General features: G+C 31.4%; 2 protein-coding genes and 2 pseudogenes across 2 annotated transcripts; 1 reads left to right on the forward strand and 3 right to left on the reverse strand.

Annotated features, from left to right (window-relative positions):
• Positions 1-2,064: 2,064 nt before the first annotated feature.
• Positions 2,065-8,019, forward strand: LOC120116330 (abscisic acid 8'-hydroxylase 2-like). The gene is given in 9 exon segments (XM_039136842.1): positions 2,065-2,276; positions 2,375-2,693; positions 2,776-2,925; positions 3,008-3,256; positions 3,361-3,385; positions 3,388-3,449; positions 3,608-3,793; positions 4,297-4,415; positions 7,707-8,019. Coding segments are annotated over 9 exon segments (1,287 nt in total). The 5' UTR covers positions 2,065-2,196; the 3' UTR covers positions 7,804-8,019.
• A 4,648-nt stretch (positions 8,020-12,667) lies between these two features.
• On the reverse strand, positions 12,668-15,073 carry LOC120116332 (annotated as a pseudogene).
• Positions 15,074-17,867: 2,794 nt separating this feature from the next.
• LOC120116301 lies at positions 17,868-19,714 on the reverse strand (annotated as a pseudogene).
• A 1,686-nt stretch (positions 19,715-21,400) lies between these two features.
• LOC120116333 (U3 small nucleolar RNA-associated protein 18 homolog) lies at positions 21,401-23,933 on the reverse strand. Its single transcript, XM_039136843.1, has 2 exons — positions 23,764-23,933; positions 21,401-23,301 (listed from the first exon to the last, which is right to left on the reverse strand). Exon 2 carries the CDS (start codon positions 23,280-23,282, stop codon positions 21,606-21,608), a length of 1,677 nt encoding a protein of 558 aa, XP_038992774.1. The 5' UTR covers positions 23,283-23,301; positions 23,764-23,933; the 3' UTR covers positions 21,401-21,605.
• Between the last annotated feature and the right edge of the window lie 2,841 nt (positions 23,934-26,774).

The following is a 26,774-nucleotide window of genomic DNA, read 5'->3' on the forward strand; positions in this document are numbered from 1 at the left end:
ATAGTAGTACCGATACCATAGGCTTAGTATCGATACCGTCAGGCCCAACGGCTAGTTTCATTTAAATATTACAAAGGAAGTACCAATACTCCCTATAGGAGTACCGATACCCTATCATTGGGCAGTTTTATTTTGCAAAGAAAAACATCCCCAACGGCTCCAAAACACTTTCAATGGCTAGAAACGGCCACAAACGCATTCCAACATATAAATACAAGTTCAAGACACTTGAAGAAGAGTTAGAACACATATCCAAGCAATCAAGCACAAGAGAAGAACTTTTCACTCTTTATTCCTATTATCTTATAAATATTTTGTTCTTGTGAGCTTTTATTTTTTGTAAATAACTTTCTTTTTAGAGGTTTTCTTTGTTTACATCTTTTTCCTTGTAAAGGGGTTTTGGTTCTAGCTGAGTTTGTTAAAAGCTAGGGAGTCTTGTAAAGGTTATCTCTTTGTCATTGAAAAAGAAAGAACAAATTAGTGGATTTGTTGGAAAATCCTTAGTGAGGAGTTAAGGTAGTGGAGATATACTTAGTTGAGAAGTCGAACCACTATAAATTGCAGTGCAAAATTGTTTATCTTTTCTTTCTCCTTACTCCCTAAACAAATTTTGCCAATTCACCCCCTCGTACATTTTCGGTTGTCCAATTTGAGATTCGTAAAATCCCAACAGAACACTTCCAAGTGAATCTTTGGTTAAGACAGATTCAACAAAAGGTAAAATTTAGGTATCTAACCTCACCTAATCCAAAAAAGTTGATAGTGTCTCCAAAAGATAAAATTATTCACTTTAATCCAAGACGCGATCCCGGAACACCCAAAGTACCGTTGCAACATTATCTTCACTAGATTTTTGTTTCATTCTTTAATAACATTATTAAGGTTTTGTGCATCAAAGTTTATTTTTCGTATTTAATTTTCAAAATAAAAATTTCTTTTTAAAAATATTCAGAATTATAAATTAAAGTTTTACAGGGTTTAATATTGATAGACTATGATAAAAACAAACAAAAATAACCTCTAAACATCTTCATATCACATATTAGATGACTAACGAATTTAATTTTTAATATAAATCTATCGAGTTCATTAAGTGGTTTTAGTGATTAAATAAAATATTATTTTTTTAGAGATCCTATGTTCGAGCAGTTGTATCTACATGATATGCGTACGTTATTAATGACTAAAATAAATTATGACTAAATATCATCTTATAATTGTCCTAAACTATTTTTTTAAATAATATAAACATATCAGAACTAAAAATTACAGTGAACTCAACCAATATAAAAGTATTTTGGAAATTTTTGTGTATCCTCTTCCGCCAAATCTAACATCTGTTAATATCATATTACAATTTAATTTAAGAATGCGAAAGGAACATCATAATATATATATATATATATATTGCATTTATATATGTTACGAAAAATAGAGAGAAAATAAACTCATCAAATTATTTTAGTTGTTAAATAAGCGTTGTTCTCAAGAAATTATATGTTTAAACAATTATGTATGCGGATGTGTGTTGTAAATAATTAAAAAAGAAATTTAAATAAATATTATCTTTTAATCACTCTAAAATTATTAAAAAAGTAATTACCTCCATTACAACTTTAGCTTTCAAAAAGGTATTTGTTATCATAATTTGTTAACCTCCTCTCTTAAATTATGAGATTAAATGAAATTATTAAATGATTCAATGATAAAAGAAAAGGTTGACTATTAATTTTGCAGGGTATATATATTATTAGTAGGTTAAAAAATTCGGGAAAAATACAGTACTGTACTTATATTAGATTATTTAAAAAAATATGAAATTGGATATGATAAATAATTATTTTGGTTAAAAAATGGGAAAGAAAAATATAAGAGGTATAGGGAAGTGTTCCAGAAATGTGGTGACGTGTGTGATGCAAGAGCCCCAGCAATAGAAAGACAGCTCAAGCGTTGAACAGCTTATATAAGTCCCTACCTTTCCCTCCCTATACACACTTTAACTTTGTCCTCTTTCTTATTTCCATTCTATTTTATACATCCGCAGTTAAGATGCAACTCCTTCTCTTCCCATTTCCCATTATTACTACAATTCTATTCCCCTCTTTCTTCTTGTTGTTGTCGTTGGTGCTGCTGCTGTTGTTGTCCACTCATCAATGGCGCCACCACCTCAAGGGTAAACTTCTTCCTCCTGGTTCAATGGGTTGGCCTTATATTGGCGAGACTCTCAAGCTTTACACTCAGAATCCAAATTCCTTCTTTGCCAACAGGCAAAAAAGGTATACATAAAAACAAATACCACCCTTACTTGTAATTGGAACTTAATAGAAATAAGAAAGAAACAAGTCCAACTTTTTGCTTTGATTTGTTTTATTAGGTACGGGGATATATTCAAAACTCACATATTGGGGTGTCCTTGTGTGATGATTTCAAGCCCCGAGGCAGCGAGGATTGTTCTGGTGACACAGGCTCATCTTTTCAAGCCGACGTATCCACCGAGCAAAGAGAAAATGATAGGGCCTGAGGCACTATTCTTTCACCAAGGTGCTTATCATTCAAGGTTGAAGAAGTTGGTCCAGGCTTCTCTTTTACCCTCTGCGATTAGAGGCTCGGTTTCAGAGATTGAACAGATTGTTTTCAGATTTTTACCCACTTGGGAGAACACCACCATTAACACCTTGCAAGAAATGAAGAGAGTATGTCGGTTTCTTTAACTATTTTTGTCTTTTAATCACCGCATGGAGGAGCATCATTAGTTTTTCTTTTTTGTATGTTTAGTACGCTTTTGATGTGGCAATGATTTCTGCCTTTGGTCATAAACGAGACAATGAGATCAATGGAATCAAGCAGCTCTATCAATGCCTGGAAAAGGGTTACAATTCCATGCCTATAGATCTTCCAGGAACTCCTTTCCATAAAGCAATGAAGGTAATTTTTTTTCTTTCTTCATTCAGATTCTTTCAAGATGAACTTGCTCAATGAATCTTTCTGTTTTTTTTTTAAAAAAAAGGCTAGGAAGCAGCTGAATGAGACCCTGAGAAGATTGATACAAGAAAGAAGAGAAAATGATAAACCAGGAGGCGGGTTACTGGGAAATCTGTTGGGGGCCAAAATCCACAAGGTTGATCAACTCAGTGATTCCCAGATTGCTGATAATGTTATTGGAGTTATCTTTGCTGCTCATGACACCACTGCAAGCGTTTTAACCTGGGTTTTAAAGTACTTGCATGACAATGGAGATTTACTAGAAGCCGTCACAGTAATTTTTTTCTCCTCATCAGCTTGCTCATGTTTGATCATTTCACCAGAAAAATAGAAAAGAATGCAGTCATATATATATTCAATTTCAATAATATGTTTCAGAGAGAACAAGAAGATATTCAACGCAAATAATTGAAGAAAACCGCAGGCTTGCGTGGGATGATACAAGGCACATGCCATTGACTACCAGGGTACATTATCATCTTGACAATGAACGTTTAAACATCCAATAGATGTTTTGATTGAACTTGAGACCTCTAAAGATAACAATTATTTCTTTAACTATTGAGGTGACTTGGTTCCTACAAGTTTAAACCGAAATATCTGAATTAACTAAACTGAAATACAGGTGATTCAAGAGACACTAAGAAGAGCAAGTATTCTGTCATTCACGTTCAGAGAAGCAGTGAAAGATGTTGAGCTTGAAGGCTATCATATCCCAAAAGGTTGGAAAGTTCTTCCTCTCTTCAGAACCATTCATCATTCTGCAGATTTCTTTCCTCAACCTGAAAAATTCGACCCTTCAAGATTCGAGGTGAGGCCTTGCATTAAAATAAATAAATTATCAAAAATAAAACTGATATTTTAAGATTATAAAGACGGTATTTTTACTCACCAATATTTGTTGACTTTCCATACAAGACATATCTATAAATTGAAACACTTGGAATCCCTTACCAAGATTCGTGAAGTGGGTCATCCACTATCCGGTTTTGACACAAATATAAGGTTATCAATGGTTTCTCTGATTTTTGCTCTTCCTGTTCCGTCCTTTTCATTTGTCTTCTCTAGCGGTTCGTGAAATCTTTCAAGTTTCAGAAGCACGTGAGCTCATCTTGTAGGCTAGTAACACTGCAATTTAGTTTAATAACATTATCTAATTATCCTTATACACTCCTTACAAACTTATAAATGTAATTTTTCGAATTCGAATCTTATAAGAATAATAATATTTACTTTTACTATTCAAACAATGATGGTCGAAACCAGAAAAAGAAAATATGATGAAGTTTTGTTGGTTTTGGTGATGTTTTGCAGGTGGCACCGAGACCCAACACCTTTATTCCATTCGGCAATGGAGTTCACTCTTGTCCAGGTAGTGAGCTGGCAAAGCTTGAGATGCTGGTTCTTCTCCACCATCTCACCACTACTTACAGGTTCCCATTTTTCACCATTTATTTTTGTTTTTAATCCTCCAACTCAACAATATCGTCATTATTTCTTCTTCTTGAAAACGTAAGATGAAAAACTAAGCCACGTAGGTTGGTGTAAATAAAAGATTTTGTTTAAAGTGTTTTGTCTACTCGTAGTTAACTAAAAGGTATAATGTCAAAAAAACCCCTAATAATTTATTAAATAATCATTTTGATCTTTATTTTTTTGGAATATTTCATCACAACATTTTACTTTGAGATAAAAAGTCTCCTATGTGCATGAAAACCGAACAATTAACTCTCCAAAATAAGGACTCTTCTATCCTAAAAATGGAACGTAGAGAGTTAAAATACTCTAGAAAAAATTGAGGGTCAAGTGATTATTAAGTCAAATATTAAATATTTGTTTACCTTGAAATAAAATGTTGGTTAGTTAAAATATTTTAAAAAATATATATAAATTAAAATGATTATTTTTAATAAATATTATGGACTAATTTTAACACTTAACCAAAATAGGGTAACTTAGAGCGGTCCTCTTGCTTTGTGTTCCTTAGCATAGAAGGCAGTGGAATCGTTGGATTGGTCTATTTGATTTCGATCTCCATATTATAGAAGTGTAATTTTATTTTAATTTTAATACAATTTTTTTAAATTTAATTTTAAAAATAAATAAACTCAATTTGGTTCCATCATATTTCATCTATATTTTTTTTAATAAGAATCTAAATATATGGTATAAAAAATTAAAGAATAATAATCCAGTAATTATATTCGAACGAAAAAATAAATTTTATTTAAATCTAATCTTAATTTAACCTTAAAAGATTAAATATCCTACTTTAAAATCCTATTTATCCTACTTTAAAATCCTATTTAAAATTTTAATACTATAAATCATATCAAAACTCATCGTTTTCGAAATCTTTTTAATCACTCCCATTCTTTAGGCTATGTAAGTGGTCCTTATAAAATACCCCTTTTTAATTATTAATAGAGCACAAGGTTCTTAATCTTGAGGTCGTGGGATCGAGTCCCACGGAGGGCATTTCATAATTCGGAAGTCTCTTACGGAAGCTGCTCTCAACCTAGTGTTGGGGGTAGCCTATTATCTTACCTCCACTTACCCCATACATATGGGAAAAAGGGACACCCATTTAAATCTAAAATATAATTCATTAATATAAGGTTAGAAAAAGACAAAATCGATTATAATTGAGATATTATTAACAATCTAATTTTTTTAGATTAAACAAAACAATATTTTAAATCAAATCAAAATTATTATAAAATTATATAACAAAATAAAATTCTAAATTAAAAACCTTAAATTAATGGTCACACACGAGTCACGACAGGGTGACCCGAATTTTATTTCACATCGAGTTTTGTAAATCAAATTGGATATTTGAATCCGATTTCAAGATACGTTTTCCACAGTGGTAGGTATGTAACCCTTACAGGTGGCTAACATGCGCAACATTATCTGACCATTTTCCATGAAAGACAATACCAAACCCTTTGGAAAGAAAAAAAAAGCAGCGTTTTAAGACTTTTATCCAAACTCAGTTGTATGTGTATACGTGTTTAACAAAGAAAAACAATGCTGGATTATATAATAGAAAAGTCTGATAGATAAAATTTAGGTTAGTGCTGTTGTATTACAGTTTAACTTAGGGTTAATTTACGATAGATTTCAATTAAAGATGTTATATATTTTATAATAGTTTTAGTTATAACTAAAAATTTACACAGATAGTAAAAAAGTCTGACAGATAAAATTTAGGTTAGTACTGTTGTATCGTAGTTTAACTTAAGGTTAACTTACTATAGATTTTAACTAAAGATGTTATACATTTTATTATAGTTTTAGTTATAACTACGAATTTACACAATGACGGATTTTTAATTTAAAATATTACATGTCTATTTTCAAATATATTGTTGATAATAATTTCAATTATAATGGAAAATCTTTTAACGATAATTTTTTAAATTGCAATCGAAATAATTATAAAATTTAACTGAATTGTTATAAAAATATAATATTTCTACTTTTAAAAAGTTAGTAATTTAAGATTTTCAACGAGGTTAAATGAAGATATAGAGGAACTAGAAATGCCAAACCAAATTTGCTTAGTTGACAACCTGGAAAACATGGGCGGGACCCTCTATTAATCATGAACTACTATTACAAAACAGAATGGGACTCGTCCATGGTTTTGAGACATATGTTTCTGAGACAATCTGATGTCCACATCAGGATTCAAAACCATTGAATCCTCTGATCTTGTCCTTCCTCGTATCTCTAATCTAATCAACAGATTAAGATAACGAGTTTTCTTAATATAAAATCCTGCATTCGTTCGTCCGTAGATTTAATTATGAAAGGATGACGGATTTTAGCCAGCTGTTAGGTTTGGATCGAATGGCTTCAAGACATTCATGTAGGTTTCCCAAGCTATACAGAACATGGATCTCATTTGAAACCACAGCTTTGTTCTGCAAGTTCTACGCCACACCATTTGCTTCTTTGTCGTCTATTCTTCATTTGTCTGAAATATCATAGATTTGAAAACTTGTTTATTCTCAATTGATTATCCGCTAAACTTGGAAATTTTAAAAAAAAAGAGTAAATACACAAATGGTCCCTCGACTATAAGATATTGTTTTATTGATTTTCTAACTATTAAAAGTTACAACATGATATTTCGAGTACAAGACATTATTTTATTGAGTCCCTCAACTATATTGAAAGTTACAAAATGATCACATGACTGTTCATATATTTCAAACTTGTTTTTTTTCATTAAAAAATTGACGGTCGTTTGAGCTGGACGTTAACATGCTAACTGGAATATGATAGTCGTTTGAGATTCTAAGATCAAATTTTATTATATCACAGTATGCATGTTAACGTTTAACTCATACCGACGTCAATTTTTTAACGAAAAATGATGAGTTTGGAATATATTAATAGTCGGATGATCAATTTGTAATTTTCAATAGTTGGAGGACTAAACAAAGCAACGTCTATAGTCGGTGGACTCAACAGAATAATGTCTTATAGTTGGAGGACCATTTGTGTACTTTACCGATTAATATATATATATATAGGTCCCAGTTTCTTTGAAATGGAGGCTGCTTGAGGATAACTGTGAATATTTAGTAAATGTTGCCATCAATGTTGTTTTCAGTACATATTTGTTTTGACAAATACAGAGATGTTGGTGCTGCCATTTTCATTGAAAATTTGAGCACTTGTTCTTAAAACCCTTGAATGTTTGTCTGCAGGTGGCAAGTTGTGGGAGAAGAAGATGGGATCCAGTATGGTCCCTTTCCAGTGCCTAAACGGGGCTTACCTGTAAAGGTTACCCCCTACAAAAAATAAACCCCTTTTCTCTTGCTTTATTATTTTTTTTTGCTTGTAAAATTCGTCGTCTTTTCTAATTGGTCATGGTTTATTTGGGTAAAAGTAAATGTATGGTGTATAAGAAAACAAGCAAAATGAAAGAAATGTGTCTGCATTGGTGCATTTGAAGATCAAATCTGTGTGGCTTCCATCTTGGATGAAGTAGTTATCAATATTACCAGATATTTTCGCTCAGTTTTTTCTTTTCTGCATTGCCTGGTTCAGAAAGAGCCCAAAGATAACCTTTCTCGTACTAACAAGCATCAGATTGTCCAGCACGTGGTTTATTGGGTAGTGCACGTCCAAAGTCCACGTCAGTCTGACTTTCAACCAGACATGTATTCAAAATTCTTAACGATAAAAGGGAGTATCGATCTCTTTAGAGATTATGAGTTTGAACAATGACGTTTGTAGAGTGTGTTTACGTTCATTGTCAATTGATTAAGAGAATTTTGAACGTATATTATCTTATAATCATCTTATATTAATCGAAAAGTAAAAATCAAATTAATCTAATCCATTGAGTAGTTTCAATAATAAAAAAAATATTATTCTTCTTAAAAGATTAGATTCAATTACCGCTATAAGATAGTATACGTTATTCTATAAGAGATTTATTCAAAGAATATCATGCTTAAGCTTGGAAAAATAATTTGAAGTCATTTAGAATGTAAATTTATTTAACATTAAGATTTATGAAGTGTCAGTTTCAAAATGAAGTATTATTTTCTCTTGAGGCTATGAATTCGAACAATTACATCTACAGAAGATATGTATATTATCTCTAATTAGATGAGATGAAATTATTTATGATGTTCATTGAACGTCTGAACATGTCTAATCAAACTCTCGTATACACAAAAAATTGTAAGATAAAACTGTTATATAATATTTTATTTATTGAGATGAGAAATTGAGTTCAACATGATCCAATTCTTCCATTTTTCAGGTTACGTGATCTTTCATTACAAGGCATTGAACTATGACATTTCAACAATTTTCTTTCACCTTCAACATGTTCTTGATATTGTCATCGAAGCGATAATTTTTTAGTTAAAAAAAACGAATTTTGTCCCATCAAAATATGAAAAAGAAAAACATCAAAGAATATTCTTTATCAATGATGAGTTTTTTTCTTCTTTTATTATTCAACTATGATATCAATATTTATCATGATATGGTAGTTTAAGATGTCGTATTTATATTGACACAATTTAATACGAGTTCAAACACCATATATATAAATCAGATTCGATGAAAATCAATTCATATTGTGCTAGGTAAGTTGGGAAACATAGAGAGTGTTGTGGTAGTAAAGTATGTCTGTGATATGCATGTTTCGTGATCTGAATGATAAATTTATTGTTAAATATAAATTTTCCTACTGTTAAATGAATACATAGAATCTCCTTGTACCATAAATATGAAGTATGACCTTAATGATAATGTGTAGAGGAGATTTATGAGTGCTTTCCGAGCATAAAAAGATATTATTTTTTATTATAGTATTGATATCATTTAGGTGTTATCATTACTCTTTGAATGAGAGTAGAAATATGAATATTTTTTAGAGAGGAGCATAGATATTACGTTCAAAGGTTATCAATATTATTCTTTCAATATTGAGTTATATGGTGCCGATAATGGTAAATTTATTTGAACATCGAGGCTGAAATTAGTATCGATATTCAAGGGTTAAGTATCAATATTTATATGGGAGTACCGATACTCATGATAATTAAATTCATTTTAAACCTGAAATCATTATCGATATTCAAGATGATTATCGATACTCTTAGGCTTGATATTGATACTCATATGAGGATATTGATACCATGTGGACAGTGGATACTCTTAGGCTTGATATTGATACTCATATGAGGATATTGATACCATGTGGTATTAGTTTCATTTCGAGGCTTAATTTATATTGATACCCAATAAAATTGTCGATATTCAAAGGTTAGATATTGATATCTGAGCGAGGGTATCGTTACTGTCAATAAAGTTTGGTTAATGATACTCAAAATTGGTTAAAGTTAAAATACGTTTAAAAGAGTAAAGTTAAATACGTTTAAAAGAGTAAAGTTAAAAAATATCTCTATAAGATTAGTTGACTAGAACCGATGGTTCAAACGCATAGAATGAATAATTTGCATATCGACCTTGGTGGCGTAAGGATGTTGTAGTTATCTTTAGTAGTGTAAGTGGAAATTACTTGTATACCTTAGTGAAATAAGTGTGATTGCTTGTATGGTCTTAGTGGCGATCGCTTATATACATATACGATATATTTAACTACTCGACTTTAAATATTTATTTAAATGAACTTAGTAGCAAGATAAATAAAGTGTATATTTATGTGGTGTTAATAATGATACATATATATATATTCGATGTTAGATGAGATCGAGAAATGTTATATATTATTGATGAGATGATTGAATATGGCCTTTGTCGATTATTATTGAAGTTAATAGTTTATGGTTAGAAGGAATTGTTGTTAATTTTTTGGTGTCTTGAGTTCGAACACTACGTATACAAAAGTTGAATCTATCAACAAATATTATTTTGTACTTACCCTATATAAATAAATATATATATATATATATATATATTATTCCGTGATTTGTCACCTGATTTTCTACAAAAGGAAGGTTATTTTATTTTTTGAGCATGCCAAAGCATTGTTTTCAAAACCGGACCGGACCGGCCGGTTCAACCGAGAACCGCTGCCTGGTCCGATCCATTATACCCCGGTTGAATCAGTTCTAGTGAATCGCAAGGAATCGTTCGAACCGGCTTTGAATCGGTCGAACCGGACCGTGAACCGGTTCAACCTAAATTTTTTTAATTAATTCTTTAAATAATTATGACGTCTTCCGATTCTTACGACTGGTTGAACCAGTAGCACGACCAGTTCGCAGACCGATCCAGTTCTGAAAACCATGATCTCCTCCATGTGATCTCTAGAAACACTGGTTGACCATTAACATGCACCTCCTTTATTTTTCTCCTACATGCTCCATGACAGATTGAATTCTGAAATTCAAGTTTTAACAACAGTAAATTATTTTTAAATATTGGTAAAATTATATTATGTAAGATAAAATATTAGAAGTGACTTAAAAATAATTAAATGAAAAATAATTAACAAATTAATTTGTTATATTATAGTAAAAATTATTATCTTAAAAATAATTTATCCTGATTACATTAGTGCAATCCTGAAATGAATGTCATCTTCAAAAAAACATATTACTTCCATATTCATACACTCGAGTTAAAAAATAGAACTCAATTAATATATGCTTTGGCATGCTCAAAAAATAAAATAACCTTCCTTTTGTAGAAAAAAAACAAGCAAAATGATCCTTAAAAAAATCATAAAAATTACAATTCTTTGATTTGATTTTTTTAATAGTCTAACATGATTATAAGGTATGATCTGTTAAAAATATTTTAACCAATTAACAACACGCACACACCCTGACGCAACTGTTCGAACCTATGATCTTTAGGAATAACAACATAATCTTTTATCACTGAGGTCACTTAATAGATTTAAAAATAATATATTTTATAATCCACATTTTCTATACATATATTTTTTTATATGGAATGTTTAAGGATATGAGTATTCATATATTTTTTAAAAATTATAAATTCATATTTTTTATTTTCGATTGAAAATTTATTTTTATTCATTAAAATTTTATAAGTGTCATCTCTTAGAAGTTTATAAATTTATTCTCTAATATAAGATTCTACGTCCATCCCTAATTTTAAAAACCAAGGCAATGAATTTTGGATAAACTGATAATGCTTGCACCATATCATGTTAAAGGAGCATTTGATTGAATACTCATTCAGATTTTGTGGTACAATTTAATAATTTATGGCTGAAAAATAGCGGAAATGAGTGCGATAAAAAATGTTATCAAAAAACCTAATAAATTTAGGTTGTTTTCAACTTAAAATATTATAGTTTTTATAACATTTTCAATCGCACTCATTTTCGTCGATTTTTAATGTTAAATTAGACGAAATTTTTTAGATTTTCACCTCATTCTACACAATATAACTAATGCAAGCCTCATCTCCTTGATATGCATTCTTTTTGTGGCAAAAACAAAATTTCCTTGGGGACTCATATTAAAAGTTAAATGTCAATACTTAGCTTGAACGATGATCTACTTAAGCTTTTGTATAAACTGGAAAAGTATGCTGGCGTAGGAAAGTACTATTAGAAAATGAAAATGTTAGTACTATCCCAATTAATAATACATGATTATTATATTTTGCAATTTATTATCTTAATTAATACATTCACAATAATGAACATTGCCCTAAAATTTAACACAATGTCCAAATTTCATACATTTAAAATAAGAGAACAAAACTCTATGATAACGTTTTCACAGAAATATTTTCTAAACAACCAAGTTATTTTAAAAATGTTGTTCCCTTTTATGCATAATTACATTAGTATAAATTTAATTTTTTTTATTACGATTTTAATTTTTTTAATACTTACTACGGAATAATATGATAAATACAAAATAAAAATTAAAGAAATATGTCAAAATTTTGTTTTATTTTAAACATTTATTATGTATGTATTTGATTAAATTTTATTTTTTACGTGTTTTATTACATTTATTTTTAATCTAGATGTATATATACATCTCTCAATATCTCGAGAAAATGTCGATAGCCATTACCGTTTACATTCATCTTGTACGATTTTGATTTTGCAGATCATCAAAGCTAGGTTTGAATGATGGTAACGTCTTAAGCTGGGGATCGCTGTTTCGTACTACAATAACATTCTCCAACAGCAAAATATAACCATTTATTTTTCATATTAAGATAGTGAAGTCTTCTACACAAATAACTTTCAAGAGTCTCATTATACTTCATTCTGCAGTATAACAAGTCCAGTAGTCGATTTATTTCCTGCAAAAAGAAACTGAAAATTGAAGAGAAGAATCATGCTTCTATTAACAGTTATGTTTGTGTACGCATTGCAGATGGATGGCTCACATCCATCTCCGACTTCTACCTCTTCGTGAAACGAGATAAATACGACCATATACCCATTTTCTCCCAAGTCTAGACACAGATTGCTGCAAAACCACAATGTACTGGTCAACAACCCAATCAAAATAGCTGAATAGTTTCACCATTTGGTATTCCCTATGTGATCATACAAAATATTATGAAAACAAGGACTAAAACTGAATGCTGATTCAAGTGATTTAAACACTAAAAAAAAACTAGGAAACATATAAATAAATCCTGTAAAACTTAAAATGTGATGATATATAAGCAGTTCTATCAAGGCATTTCTAAGAAAAAACATGAAGAGGTCTGAATACACATACATGAAAACTCACCCGTATTCTATTGCTAAAGCTTGACTACCTTCTTAGGCCCTATTTAAATGAGTTAAAGAACATGACTAGAAAATACCATTCAGGTATCAAATGTAAGCAGGCTACATTACCTCAGTCTTAGCACCAAACTCTAGAGTGCTATCACAGACATGACACTCTGCTCTCTGTGGGGGGAACCATCGAATTTTTCTGATTTCACAAATGCAAATACCTACATGAAAATGATAAATCAGTTAAGACAAACAGGAATCCTCACAGTGGTTAGGCTTCTAGGAGAAGCTACTAATGACTAGGTCAAGACAAAAAAGGATATGGTGCTTTCTGATTTCTGAAACATAAAATAAACGCAAGATAAAAAAATTGTTAGGATTCACCTCCTCCCCGCAATTAGGGCATGCCCCCTTCAGAGCTACCAAATCATTTCTCCGCAATCTTTGAAGCACCCGAACTGGAGAAAGAACGAATTAGAGTGACTCCAAAGTAGCGTCAAAAGCCAAATAAATATCAATATGTTAGAACTCTTACCAGCAGCTGATGCAAGTGGATAGCCAGTCACGAACCCAATGCCCATAAAGAGAATGCCATTAACAGTGGAAAGAAACTCGAAGTTGGCTGCTTGGCTGTCATAGGGCATATCTGAACTGAATGGATCTTGATATGCTAAACTAATTGTGTAAATGATAGGAACAAGGCACAAAGTACAGCCAAATGCAAAAATCAGGATCCATATGCTCGCTAATGCCAAACTTTGCGACAAATCTTCCTGCCCTACATCCAAGAAAAAGCTCAATATTCAACCAGAACAAGCAAAAATGAAAAGAAAACATACCACTGATCCTAACCACCATTTGCCAACAACATAACAATACAACTTATTGAAAATCCACTTCGGCAACTCATTCAGCATATACAGACGTATCATATAAGACCTTTAACGCATTATATATAAGTATAAGATTAACAAATCAGGGTTCTATATAATATAAGTGGGTTTTGTTTTTAGTTTTACTTGTATTAGGCTTAAGCAGATATACGTATAAGATGAACCAAAAGCATTGAATATGCATAAGAACCAGACAACAATGATGTATAGAACAAACACATGATCCATAAAAGAATTACCTCTGCATCTGCATAAGTAGAATGTCGCCTTATACTGCACCGAGGGTACTTAACAACAGATTTAGAACCATACCTACGTAGCTTTAACTGTATATAAAAGCAAAAACCTTTACTATGTATCAGTCAAAATTAAATTAAGAAAAAAATAGCTTGCTGATAAAAGATTCAAAATTTACACAAAGTTAGTTACCTCTACTCTATCAAACATGTCATCGACAATCAAAGGCTGTCCACTGTAATATGCATCTCGTGCCTAATAATTTCCAAGAACAGTTTTTAATTACTTCAGTAAACAATTTCTTAATTGTTGAAATTAGAGAAATTAAATAAGGTTTCTTACTTGGCGATAAAGGGCTTCTAAGGTTTCTTGACTGGCGGTTTCGATGGGGCCAACGAATAGGCAAGAAGGTCCTTCCTCCTTGGCGGTGGTGAAACCTTGGCTCTCGCTGGCGGAGAAACCCCAGACGCGAACCGAGAACGGATGTTGTTTGGTCCGGGCTAAGGGTAGGTTTACAACGGAGGAACCTCCGATGAAGCGAGGTCTAATGGAATGGGACATGCTGGCCATGAAACAGTAGCGGGTATATTACAACTGCCGTGGCAAGGCGAACATTTGGCGTGTGGAAACGGGAAGCTGGAAATGGTTTTGAGACCACGAAAAGGGAATTATTGGTATTGGGGATTTGAGGGGAAATTTTTATGGCTTCAGAAGCTGTGAATGGTGATTGTTTTGTGGAGCTTAAATATCTGCTTCACTGGCTCATATTATATATTCCTCCCTCTTTGCTCATTGCTTCTGGATTTTGTTACCACCGTCTATGTCCAAGAAAAAAGAAATTTAATGGTTAAAAAAAATTGTTAGGGAATCGACCTGACCTTCGAATTATTTTTTATTTAATGTGATTTTTAAATTTTTAAAAAAATTCATATGAATCTTTAATTAATAATTTTTGTCGTTCACCGCTATAATATTAATATCATAATTTATAATTTTATTTTAAATATTAATAGTGTTGATGTGACGGTCCATGGTGACTGATAACGTTATAAATGATTTAATTTGTTTTTAAGTTGAGTTCGAGAGTTAAATTGATTTATAATTTTTTTGTTTAATTGCATTCAACACCCCTTCATTTGCATTTAATTCAATTTAGTCCCTATTTACATGATTTCTTATTTATTTCATTTTAGTCATGTCACATTTAGGGAACTTGCGATTAGGTCCTTCATTCATATTAGTTTAATTTGGTCTTGGCCTTAACTTCACAATTGGTTTCAATTAGGTCTATTTTAAAGTTTTAGATTTCACATTTTGGCCCTATATTTTGAGAACACTTTCACTTAGGTCCTCAAAATTGAAATTGATTAAAAATTTGACTTTAATTATTTACTTAATTTCAATTTGGCTCTAATTTAGCTTCTTAGAAAATTTCAAACCACAAGCATAAACCATTCGTAATCCATTTCATTGCTTGATTGTTTATTTTGCATTATTTTTGTTTCCATGTCATCATTTGTTTATTGTCTTATGTATCCCGTGTTTGTTTCACGTAATTCGTTTTTCGAAAAATGTTTTCCTGTGTTTGGTTGGAGGAAAACTGGTTGGTCAACGTAAAACATTTTTCTGGTCAACAGATAAAATATTTTAATATCATTTTAATCAAAATATTAATTATTAAAATATTAAAATATATTTATTAATATTTTTAATAATATAATATATATTTAATATTATAATAAAATAATTAATTATATTATAATAATATAAGATATTATATTTTTATTTTAATAATATATAATAAATTATTAATAAAATCTATATTATTTATTAATTTCATAGAAATAATATTATTAAATTATTAATAATGAATAATATTTAATATTAAAAGATTTAAACAACATCTTCCAAACATCATACAACATTTTTAAATGTAATTCATTTTCCAAAAAACTAATTACAGCCAAACAAACAGACCCTAAATAACTAACCATAATGCCATAGCATTTTTTAGAGACAATATTACCCTTTTAGGTACCAACTTTAGACATCTTCGGGTGTTTCAACATTCTCCATATATAAGCAAATTCTACCATGATCTTAATTTAGACGCATATCAAACTTATGAGTATTCAATCATATTTAGTCAAAATGACCGATGGGGACTCCACCCATGTGACAAACTCTTCAAAGACACTCTACATTCGAACCACCACAAGCTGAATTCGATAGTTGTGCTTTGTTACTGTTGTTACTCAATTAATGGTTGGGTAACAAAAAAATGAATTCAAAAGTTAAGTAATAAAATTAAATTTTTGAAAGTTAGATAATCAAAGTACAAACGAAATGAAAGATGGGTAGTTAATGCGTAGTTTACCCAAAAATAAATAGGTAAAATCCATAAAAATAAAACCACTTTAGTATTTCAATATAGGTTTGATTTAGACTTCAGATTGCAATTTCATTGGAGGTCTTGAATGATCGAGTAATGAAGACTGATTGTTTTGTCGAAAGCAAAATTAAAAGAAACAATGATGTTGGTTCCTTTTATCAACTTCTTTCGCCTATTTTATTCATTAGTGTAAATAAACTGGTTTTGAACGATGTGTTTGTATTAATTTATTTATTTTTAAAGGTGTTTATGATCAGTTTGTTTAAATTTTTAATATCATACTCGTGTTTGTTTATTTAATTTTGATGATTTCGTGCTTAGCTTGTTTAGTGTTCGTGAATGTTCATTTAACATTCTTCAGCACGTTCCATTAAGGTTCACTAATATATTTATTTAATATTTGCAAAAATGTTCGTTTCGTCCATTTGTTTATATGTTCAAAAAATAGTGAAATTACACCACTAGTCGTTATCTCCTTAAGCTTTACAATTTGAACTCTAAAGTTCAATCCGTGTTCAATTTAGTCTATACATTCATTAATATTTAAAATGTAAAAATACAAAGGAAAGGGAAAACCAAGTATACAAACTTATGAATGAGTCAATAAACGAGCCAATAAATAAGCTTGTTTGTGAACATAAATGAAACGAACATACATTTGTTCGTGTTCTTTTGTTAATTAAATGAATATAAAAAAAATCATACTCGTTTATTTAGCTTAATAAGAGAACATAACAGTTCATTGAATCTATCGTTGATTTACGCCCTTAATTTTATTACCCAATTTCTCATACCATTTAACAAGATTTGTGGTAAGATCATGTCTAAAGACACATTAGCAACCATGCATCAATCAAAAACATAAATCTATTGAAAGAGTCACCATTCATTGAAAATAGCAACCAATCAAACAAAATGAAAAAGACAGTTTGAAGAAAACAAAGAAAAATGGAATGTAGTTGGTCGTTGTAGCCACTTTCAACAAGTGGTACGTAGCAAATCTGGGTTTCTATCACTGCTATTTACAATAAGCAGAAGAAAAGATTCACAGTTGCTTCTACTTCAAGTTTGTTATGCTAATACATGGATATTCAGGAGCTAGAACTGAAAGGAAAAGCTGCATCTCATTCATAGGAGGCCCTTCAAGTTTTACCTCATTTCTTTCCGGATTCATGTGCCGTGTTTCCCAAGTTTTTTTGAGAAGAAATGATCCCATTCATGGCCTCCTAGTTTCACGAATGTGAAGTACTTCCAAGACTCTTGTTCAGGGAATTCGGAGTTCACTTCTTTCCCATCTTTCTTTTGCTTCCTAATCATTTCGACTCTGTCAACAACTCCCTTAACTGTGAGATCGAATGCATCTTCGATTGTTTCCAATTTCGATGCAAGATCTGCTTAGATCACACTCGGAATCAGCTGTACGACCTCGTCCCTCATTGCTTCTCTTTTCTCTCTTGGGATTCTTTGCGATAGTTTTTCGATGTTGGCGTTGCCGGATTTAACTGCATTGGATGGTATCAACACCGAGTATTGCGTATAATCCTTGGGGAAATGCCATATATATTGAACATATGCTGAACCTGGATGGAAGAAAACTGGAATGCAACCAGACAATATCGAATCGAATAAAGATGGAACTTTGATACAACTTCATCAAAGTTTTTTCCTTGTGGCACCTCTGGCTTTGATCATCACATTCTAGGAACCTGCATTTCTTCCTTGAAGCTAGGCACTGATTGATAATTTCGTTGTGGATAGACTTGTCTCGATTGGGCCTTCGTGCACCTGCGAAAGAAAACAACAACGGCCTCTTCAGTCTTCTCATTTTGTTCTGCCATTGAAACACATCATCATATTTCAAAGGGTGGAAATACGTAGGATGAGGTATCGCAAAGTCATTGTTTTTCCAAGGACTTGACTCGATCACCAGCATTGTCATGTTCTTCGATTCGGGGAAATTCAGGAATCCGTTGCCCCAATCAGACACATTTTTGGGGTCCCTCCTGAAATCCCAACTGATTCTTCCAGCAACCAGGAAATGATCTCGACCCGACATTTTTTCCCATTCAGGTCTACCTGCAAGCCACTTGACAAGCTCCGCCGCATCATGGTCTCTCCTAAAACCAATACGGTCCCAAAGGTAATGACCAACATCAAGGCCTGCATAGTATGGAACGTAGATTGCCGAAGCCAATGATGGATCGTTAGTTAAACACTTGTACTGCTTCATCCTGTTGTGGAAAATGACTTCTAATAAGAACTGGTTCGTCGAAAACCAGCCCGTTTTCAAAAAATCTTTTCGTTTCTTGGAAGAGGGGAGCCTAGACCTAAGTTTAATGCAGACTCACACATATTTGTCCATACACTAAGTGACTTGCAGTTATCCAGCAAGTCTTGGTTAAATTTCCTGGGGATATCATGAATGAATATGTATCGACCTGAACACGACGATGGCAGAGGTTCGGATTTTACCACATTATGTTTCTTTGGTTCTGGAACAACTTTGTTTATCTTTTGTCCAATGATTTTGGCTAAAGCAGCAGCTGCGGCAGCAGCAGCAGCAGCAGGTTTAATCCTGTTTCGTCTCCTGATACGCCTGGGCCTGGCTCTTTCCCTCCTGCCTCGGTTGTCATTCTTTGCATTTCTCAATTCTTCTTCAAGCAGTTTGCCAGTGATTGTCTCGAACGTTTCAGTTTCATTATTGTCAGACATCAACGAAGCAATTAACCGATCGATATCAATATCCCTGTCGATATAAAACTTAATAGGCTTTCTTTCATCAATGGCCTTATCATGTAAAGACTCGGATGAACCGATAAAACCGGTTCGATTGTTGTCTAGGAAACTATCTCCCCTTCTCACAAATGTTATAGACGAAGAATACAGGTAAAACAGTGTGAACCATATGAAAAAAGAGATGAAAACAATGTACCAGGATTGGCTTCTGCAAGGACATTTTCCAGTCATCGGCTTCTCCATTAACGTTTTACTGCTTATATAGTTCTATATATGTTTCATGCAGAAACAAAAACACAGAACAGGCAAAGAACACCTGGGATCATCCAAAAGGGAAAGCAATGCAGGAATTTCTGCTGGGGAAAAATGAGAGAAAATGGAAGCTGTTTGAACAATTCAACATCTTTGGTGCATTAAGGAAGTTTATGTAATCGATAGCCATCGATTGTGATGACTGATGAGAGATTGATTGCCTTAATGGATGGTGGCGATCACTTTAGTGTTTCGAAACCAAGCTTCATGAAAATATTCCTGTCGCTCAAATTTTCCCCGATAATCTTGGTAGGAATGACATCTGCTCGTATAAAATTTTAAGGTGAACGCCGCACGTCTAAATACACTACTAATGTGATATAATAAAATAAATTATTAAATAACTTGTTTTTATTAAAAAAATATTAAAAATTTTAAGGACGTCTCCGTGATTAATTCCCTATAAAAATTTAATTTTAATCCTAATGTAATTATATTTGATACCAATCTAAGCTTGAGATAGAAGAATTCGTGTATAAAATTCAAAATGTTAGAAGCATGCTTAATCTATGTAAGAAATACCTAAATTTTTAATATAATTTTTTAAGTTCGTACCCTTATCATAAATTCTTACGTTTGTTCCTATAATTGATCGCATACCTTATATAAATTCTTTACGATCACTAATTTGGGGATGGAATTTGACGATAAATGATTTTTAGTTTAATTTTAAAATAAAATTAAGCTCTTATATTAATCATGATTTTTAATAGAAATGAATAAACATTTTTAATATTTTTTAAATAAATATAATTTATTTAATAACGTATTTAAATATATCACATTAGTGATGTATTTCAAACATATTTCAGTGTACGACGTTTTGTTCGAGATTCATCCTTAGACGTAGTTTCAAGAGATAAAAAGAGTGAGCTAATATTGTCATCTCCTTCAACTTTCTCCTCCCTCTTCTTTCTTCTTATTTCCTTTGAAGGTTTGAGAATTTGACTATTAAAGAACTATTATTTTCCTTGAAAATTTTGTTTAAATAACCGTGCATGATAGTATTTGCGCGTGATCAATGACTTTAAAAGATTCTTCCCAAATCCTTAAGTCATAGAAATTGGAGAAACTTGAAGGAAAAAGAGAACAACGAGTTGATTGAGAAGTAATTTAGAGCTTTTGAACTTACAAGGTAATGGCATTGTAAACTTTTCGTCCACTTTTTCATCTAGATTACAATGCCTCCTTATTAGATACCATTACCGATGAAGAAATGATCTTTTGTATTTACAGACAATGGCCAAAGCAAAACGGCAGTATTCCAGCACTGCTTAGCATGGGCCAAGCATTTGAGCACCCATGATTCCATTAGGCAAAGAACAGACTCAAGCTTGTTCATTGAACATTCGCCGGGTTCTCGCCCAGATATCCGGTTGACTGGATACAATTATATTTCACAAATTTTAATCAGAAATCATAAACAACCTGCCAATCCTTTTATCAACCTCAGTCGGTTAACAACGACAAAATTATGGGGGAGATGATGCGAAAAAAGAAGTTTCCAAATTATTCAATGATGCATGCCAAAATTGTTAAAAGAAGATACCATTAAGCGACATTACATCAGAGAAGGAAAAAAAACTAGAAAATACCAATAAGTTCACACACTATAAGAACCTGTTTTAAGCTATTGTATCCAAAATCGAAGCTAAATGGAAAAAACCAAAACATCAAAAAAGGAAAATGTTGTTCAGCCATCGGATATGGCGGTACCTTTTGAATGATATCGCGAAAGGGTGAAACTAATATTGCAGCAGAATGCACTCACCTTACAAGACTACACGATGCTTCAAATGAATTAGAGAGGTGAAGATCCACTCTAGGCATGATTGTAATGATGCAACTTGTATAATAGCACTTTGCCAGCAGCATTTCCAACTGCCATGAAACCGCCACCAGGACTGAAATCCAGACAGCGAGGATAATGTAAGTTCTTATTCAGTGGAGGCCAATTAGAGTATACTGTAAATGATGGTACATGCATCAGTTTTAAACTGTTTTTCTTCATGGTAGAACAGATGGCCAGTATTTGAGCATCACTATTGAACTTCATAAAATCGACTTTGGTGGTCAAATTCTCAACAGTCTTGATCGGTTTTCTTTTGCCTCCCAAAAATTCATCCCTGTTGTATATGTTCACTATCCCACTGTCGGAACCAGCTGCAAACATTCTTCCATTTGGTGATGTACAAAGAGCCGTACCATTAATGCAGCCTTCATCGACAGCCTTATGGAAGCATGTTCTTGTTCTCAAGTCCCAATGGTAGACCTCTCCATCGCCACCGGAGCTCAATAATTGATTCCCATCATCAGCGAAAGCTAGAGAGCGGACTGTTCCATTCATCTTAAGTGTTCCAATCAGTTCCTTTGTTTTGGATGAAACCAACAATATATAGCCTTCATTCCCCAAAAATGCAATCGTACTAGAATCCCGGGAAATCTCAAAAACTTCCAAGCTTTTTTCCTCCCTACCAACCAATGGCCCTATCTTATCGACTTTTGCTTTCACCAAATCAAAACAGTAGAAGAACTTCCTCCTTCCTGCTATAATGACCTTGGAACCATCAGGTAAGAAAGATGCTTTACGAACAGGACAATCTTCAAGAAAAACACTTTGTATTTTGGTATTCCGTTTACCATCAATCTGGAAAAACCTGATCCTCCGATCCAATCCAGCAGCAAGAAGTAACTGAGCATTCCTATGGAACTGAACTGAATTTATTGGACCGTTGGAAGATTCCTCAACATTTGCATCCACTAGTCTTGAGTACTCAAGAAGCCCTGGCAACAATTTAACCCTACTCTTAACCACCAGATCTTCATTTGTTCTAAGAATATCATCAACAACTTCACCATTTCCATAACCAGAGGCAGGCACTACACCCTTTTCTTCATCAGATGATTCGTTATCATAACTACGATCATTCCTTAACCCTGAATCTAGATCGGCCCACTCTGTTCCAGGGTTCAGCTTAGCATGTTGAGCCCTCAATCGCGAAACATACTCAGAACCAGAAATCACACTCTCACCGTCTTCCTTCCTCAGCTTCCTCAACCTATTAACCTTAGCTATGTTTATCGCAGTTCTTTCCTCCTCCTCATCCACCCAAACCACTTTCCTCCTGTTACCAATCTTCTCCTCGTTATCACTTTCCTTGGACAATTCCACATCGTTCGGAGAATTGTCCAAAAAGAACAAGGCAGAACCATCTTCAGCAATGACAGCTTGTGCGTTTTCCTCAGCCTCTTTCCCAAATTCAACAGGGGAATAAATAGATCCAAAAAGGAAATTCTCAAGCTTTTTCATTTCTTTCTCCTGCTCATGCTCAATCTGGTTTTCTTTTTCTTTCTTTCTCTTTTTCAACTTTAAGATTTTGGAATCAGATTCCAACCCATTCTCCGGATCTTTGCTATCTCCATGATTTGAGAGCACTTCATCATCCCTTTTAGCCTTCACTCTGTTTCTAGACACTGCATTTTGAGATATCATACTCATTTTCCTCTCGTTTGAAATTCTGAAAAAGAAAAAGAATCAAACACCCATTGAGCAAAGGTTTACGAGCCAATCCCTAAACAGCAACAATTTATTCTTAATTGAAAACATCCTAAGAGTAGAGCCGACAAGCTTTGGAAAAAAAAGAAGAAAAATAATTATTAAAGCAACAAAAAACAAACAACACACACATCATATAAATAAATCTGAAATTCTATATAATAATGAAAACATGAACAAGAACAAATGAAACAGAAGCTAACTAACATAATTACACTAAAACAAAACCAAAGAAATTACCAAAAAAATGAACAGTAACTCGAGAACATTTGTATAATTTACACAAAGAAAACAATAGTAGCCTTACAAACGAAATAAAAAACAGAATCCAAATACATAAATAGAAACCAACAACAATTAATATGATAATAAACCTCGAGTTAATCAATACAATAAAAAAAAGAACTCATTGGTTAGTGCATACGAATGATAGCTTTGACGATGAGCCCAAAGTGAGATCTGTCGACGATGAGAGGCTGAGAGCTCCGACGATGAGAGGCTGAGAGCTCCGACGATGAAAGGTTCACAAAAGCTAAGAACCGGAAGATGAAACGATGGGTATTAGTTTTCTAAACGTGCGACATACTGAGTGAGGTTTTATGCGCTGAGTGCAAAGAATTAGGGTTTGGGTTTTAGGCATTTGATCTTTTATTCTTTTTTCTTATCTATTTTTTTATTTAATTTTTATTTTGTATTTAATTTTAATAATGTTAATTGGGTTTGGGTTGAGTTGTTTTTAGTTTAGTTCAGTCTTGGATAATTGATTTGGGCTATGGATTAATATTATTGGGTTTAGGTTTAAATATATAGATAATTTTTTAAAGTAAACCATAAACTTATCAATATCTGAAGATTCAGTCCCTCTACTTTTATTTGCATAAAACTTGTCCCTCTATTTTTTAAAGGTTTAATGACCAGTATTCGAATTATAGTTTTTGCTTATTTTAGGTGTCTAAAGTATTTTAGATTTTAAATAAATATCTAACATTTTCGACATTATTGACATGTGTTGTGTTTTATATTTTTTGAATTTTTTATTTAAAATAAAAAAATATTTTAAAAAAATAAAACTTTTCGAAAATATGGAGAGAGAAAAAACTCGAATTCCTAATTTATTTTATTTCAATCTCCTTACTGACATTGATGACTATTTCTGCTATCGTCGTCAAACATCCACCCACCTGTCATCATCCATCCACTTATTGACCATCACCCTTATCATCTTTTTAAACTCTTAAATTTCTAAATCTTTAAATTTTCAAATATTCAAATCCCTAACTCTAATCGATACCATCCTCGATCGCCAGCATATACTGCGTCGCCCCTTGAAATTGAATGCAACTTTGGGGGAACCCACCAAAATCCCGCATAAATTGATTGTTCACATGGATTTTGGTGGACGAAATTCTCATAGACAATCGGGAACTAATTTAAATATTAAAAATTTTAGGAAAATCAAAAGATTTAAGTTTAGCTATTTAATTATTAAATTCTAGAGACTAAACAACTTAGACAAACCTTTAACTATGCAAATTATTGCTATTATTATTGTTGTTGTTGTAACAATTTTATTAATAATTATATATATATATATATATATATATATATATATATATATATATATATATATATATATATAACTCAATTTATTTTTATTAAAGATATAAGAAACTATTTGATAAAATTAACAGCAACTAATATATATAATCGTTAAATTAATTTTTTTAACTTAAGTAATATTTTTAATCTTTTACAAATAATTTCATATATATATATATATATATATATATATATTATTTTATTTTTATTAAAAAATATATATGAAATTATTTAAAAACTTCAATTGTTTGATAAAGTTAATAATAATTTATATATATAATCATCTAATTAAATCTTTTTAATTTAAGTAATAAATTTAAAAATTTATTAATAATTTTATATATTTGTTAACTTAAATTGTTTGATAAAGTTAACAACCATTTATATATATAATTATTTTAAAAATTATACCATTGAATATCTAACTATTACCCCTTTTCATTTTAACCATCGATCTTCAATTTTATCAATCAAGTCTCCCAACTATTTAAATACATTCAATCAAACCACTAGTCGTTAACCATTAATGGAAGTGTTGACGTGACAGTTAATAAAATTAATATAATTACACATTTAGTCCTCATTACTTACACATTCTATCAAATTGTTCATAATTTTAAATTAATTCAATATATTTTAAATTAAATTCCATTTTGCAAAGAATATTATAATATTAAATTTAATTTAAAAATATTTAATTATTATAATATTAAAGTTAGCTTTAAAATATTAAACTTATTTTTATACAATTGAATTGAATTTTAAACTATTAAATTTATCATTATTTTAAATCTTATATTAACTGCATTTTAAAATATACATGAAATATATTTATTTATAAACCAATAATTAAATTTGTTTAAATGGTTTTAGGGCTTATATATTCTCTAAAAAATCAAGGTTTGATTTCTTTTATCATTACTTTTGTTTTTAGTAATAATACAAGGTAAATAACATATGTTTCAGGACTTAAACCAAAAATAAGGGTTGGTCTTGAGGTTGAAGCTTGCCATATTCTCCTTGTAACTCTAGTTTCAAAACCCCAAGTAACCCTTTCATTTCAATATATTTTCCTTATATCATACGGTGACATGTATAAACTAAATAAAAAAAAATTCCTTCAATCATGTTATGACACATGTCACCATTAACACCTGTAATTATATTACTTTTCCTTTTTGATAAAGTAATCATATTATTTAAATTGGTAAAATTATAAATATTAAATACCAAATGTATAATAATGTCAATTTTATCAACTATTACATCAACATTTTCGTCAACAGTTAATAACATGTATTTGATTGACAATAATTAAATACTTAATTAGTCTAATTGATAAAATTGAAATATCAGTGATTAAAATAAAATGGATAAACTATTAAACAACATTATTATAGTTTACCCTAAATAAAAACGAAATGTCAAATATTATATTTTTTGAATTTAACGAAGAATAATACAAAACTTAAACAAAAGTGATCAATTCTACAAATTACCAAAAATTAATAAAGATGTCACATTTAACATTTTGATTGGTTGATGAATTTTAACATTGGAAATATTAGCTACCTAAATTTGCAAAGAGTGTAAAACATAAATTCTTAAATTTACATGGGAGATTACCCTTTTGAGATGAGTCAAAACGATCAAGAACTTGCTCAGAGCAAAGAAGAGTGTAACATAAATGTCCAGAGCAAGCATGAGAGAACATGCTCATACGCATTGGAATTTAAACACTGGCTTATTTACGAGAAAAGAAAATGAGCAGGAAATCTATCAAGAACTCAATGGAAAGTGCAACTATATAGGAGCCAAACAATGTTGCTACAAGGA

The sequence above is a fragment of the Hibiscus syriacus genome, unplaced genomic scaffold, assembly GCF_006381635.1.
Source record: "Hibiscus syriacus cultivar Baekdansim isolate YM2019G1 unplaced genomic scaffold, ASM638163v2 tig00110293_pilon, whole genome shotgun sequence".
In the NCBI taxonomy this organism is placed as follows: domain Eukaryota; kingdom Viridiplantae; phylum Streptophyta; class Magnoliopsida; order Malvales; family Malvaceae; genus Hibiscus; species Hibiscus syriacus.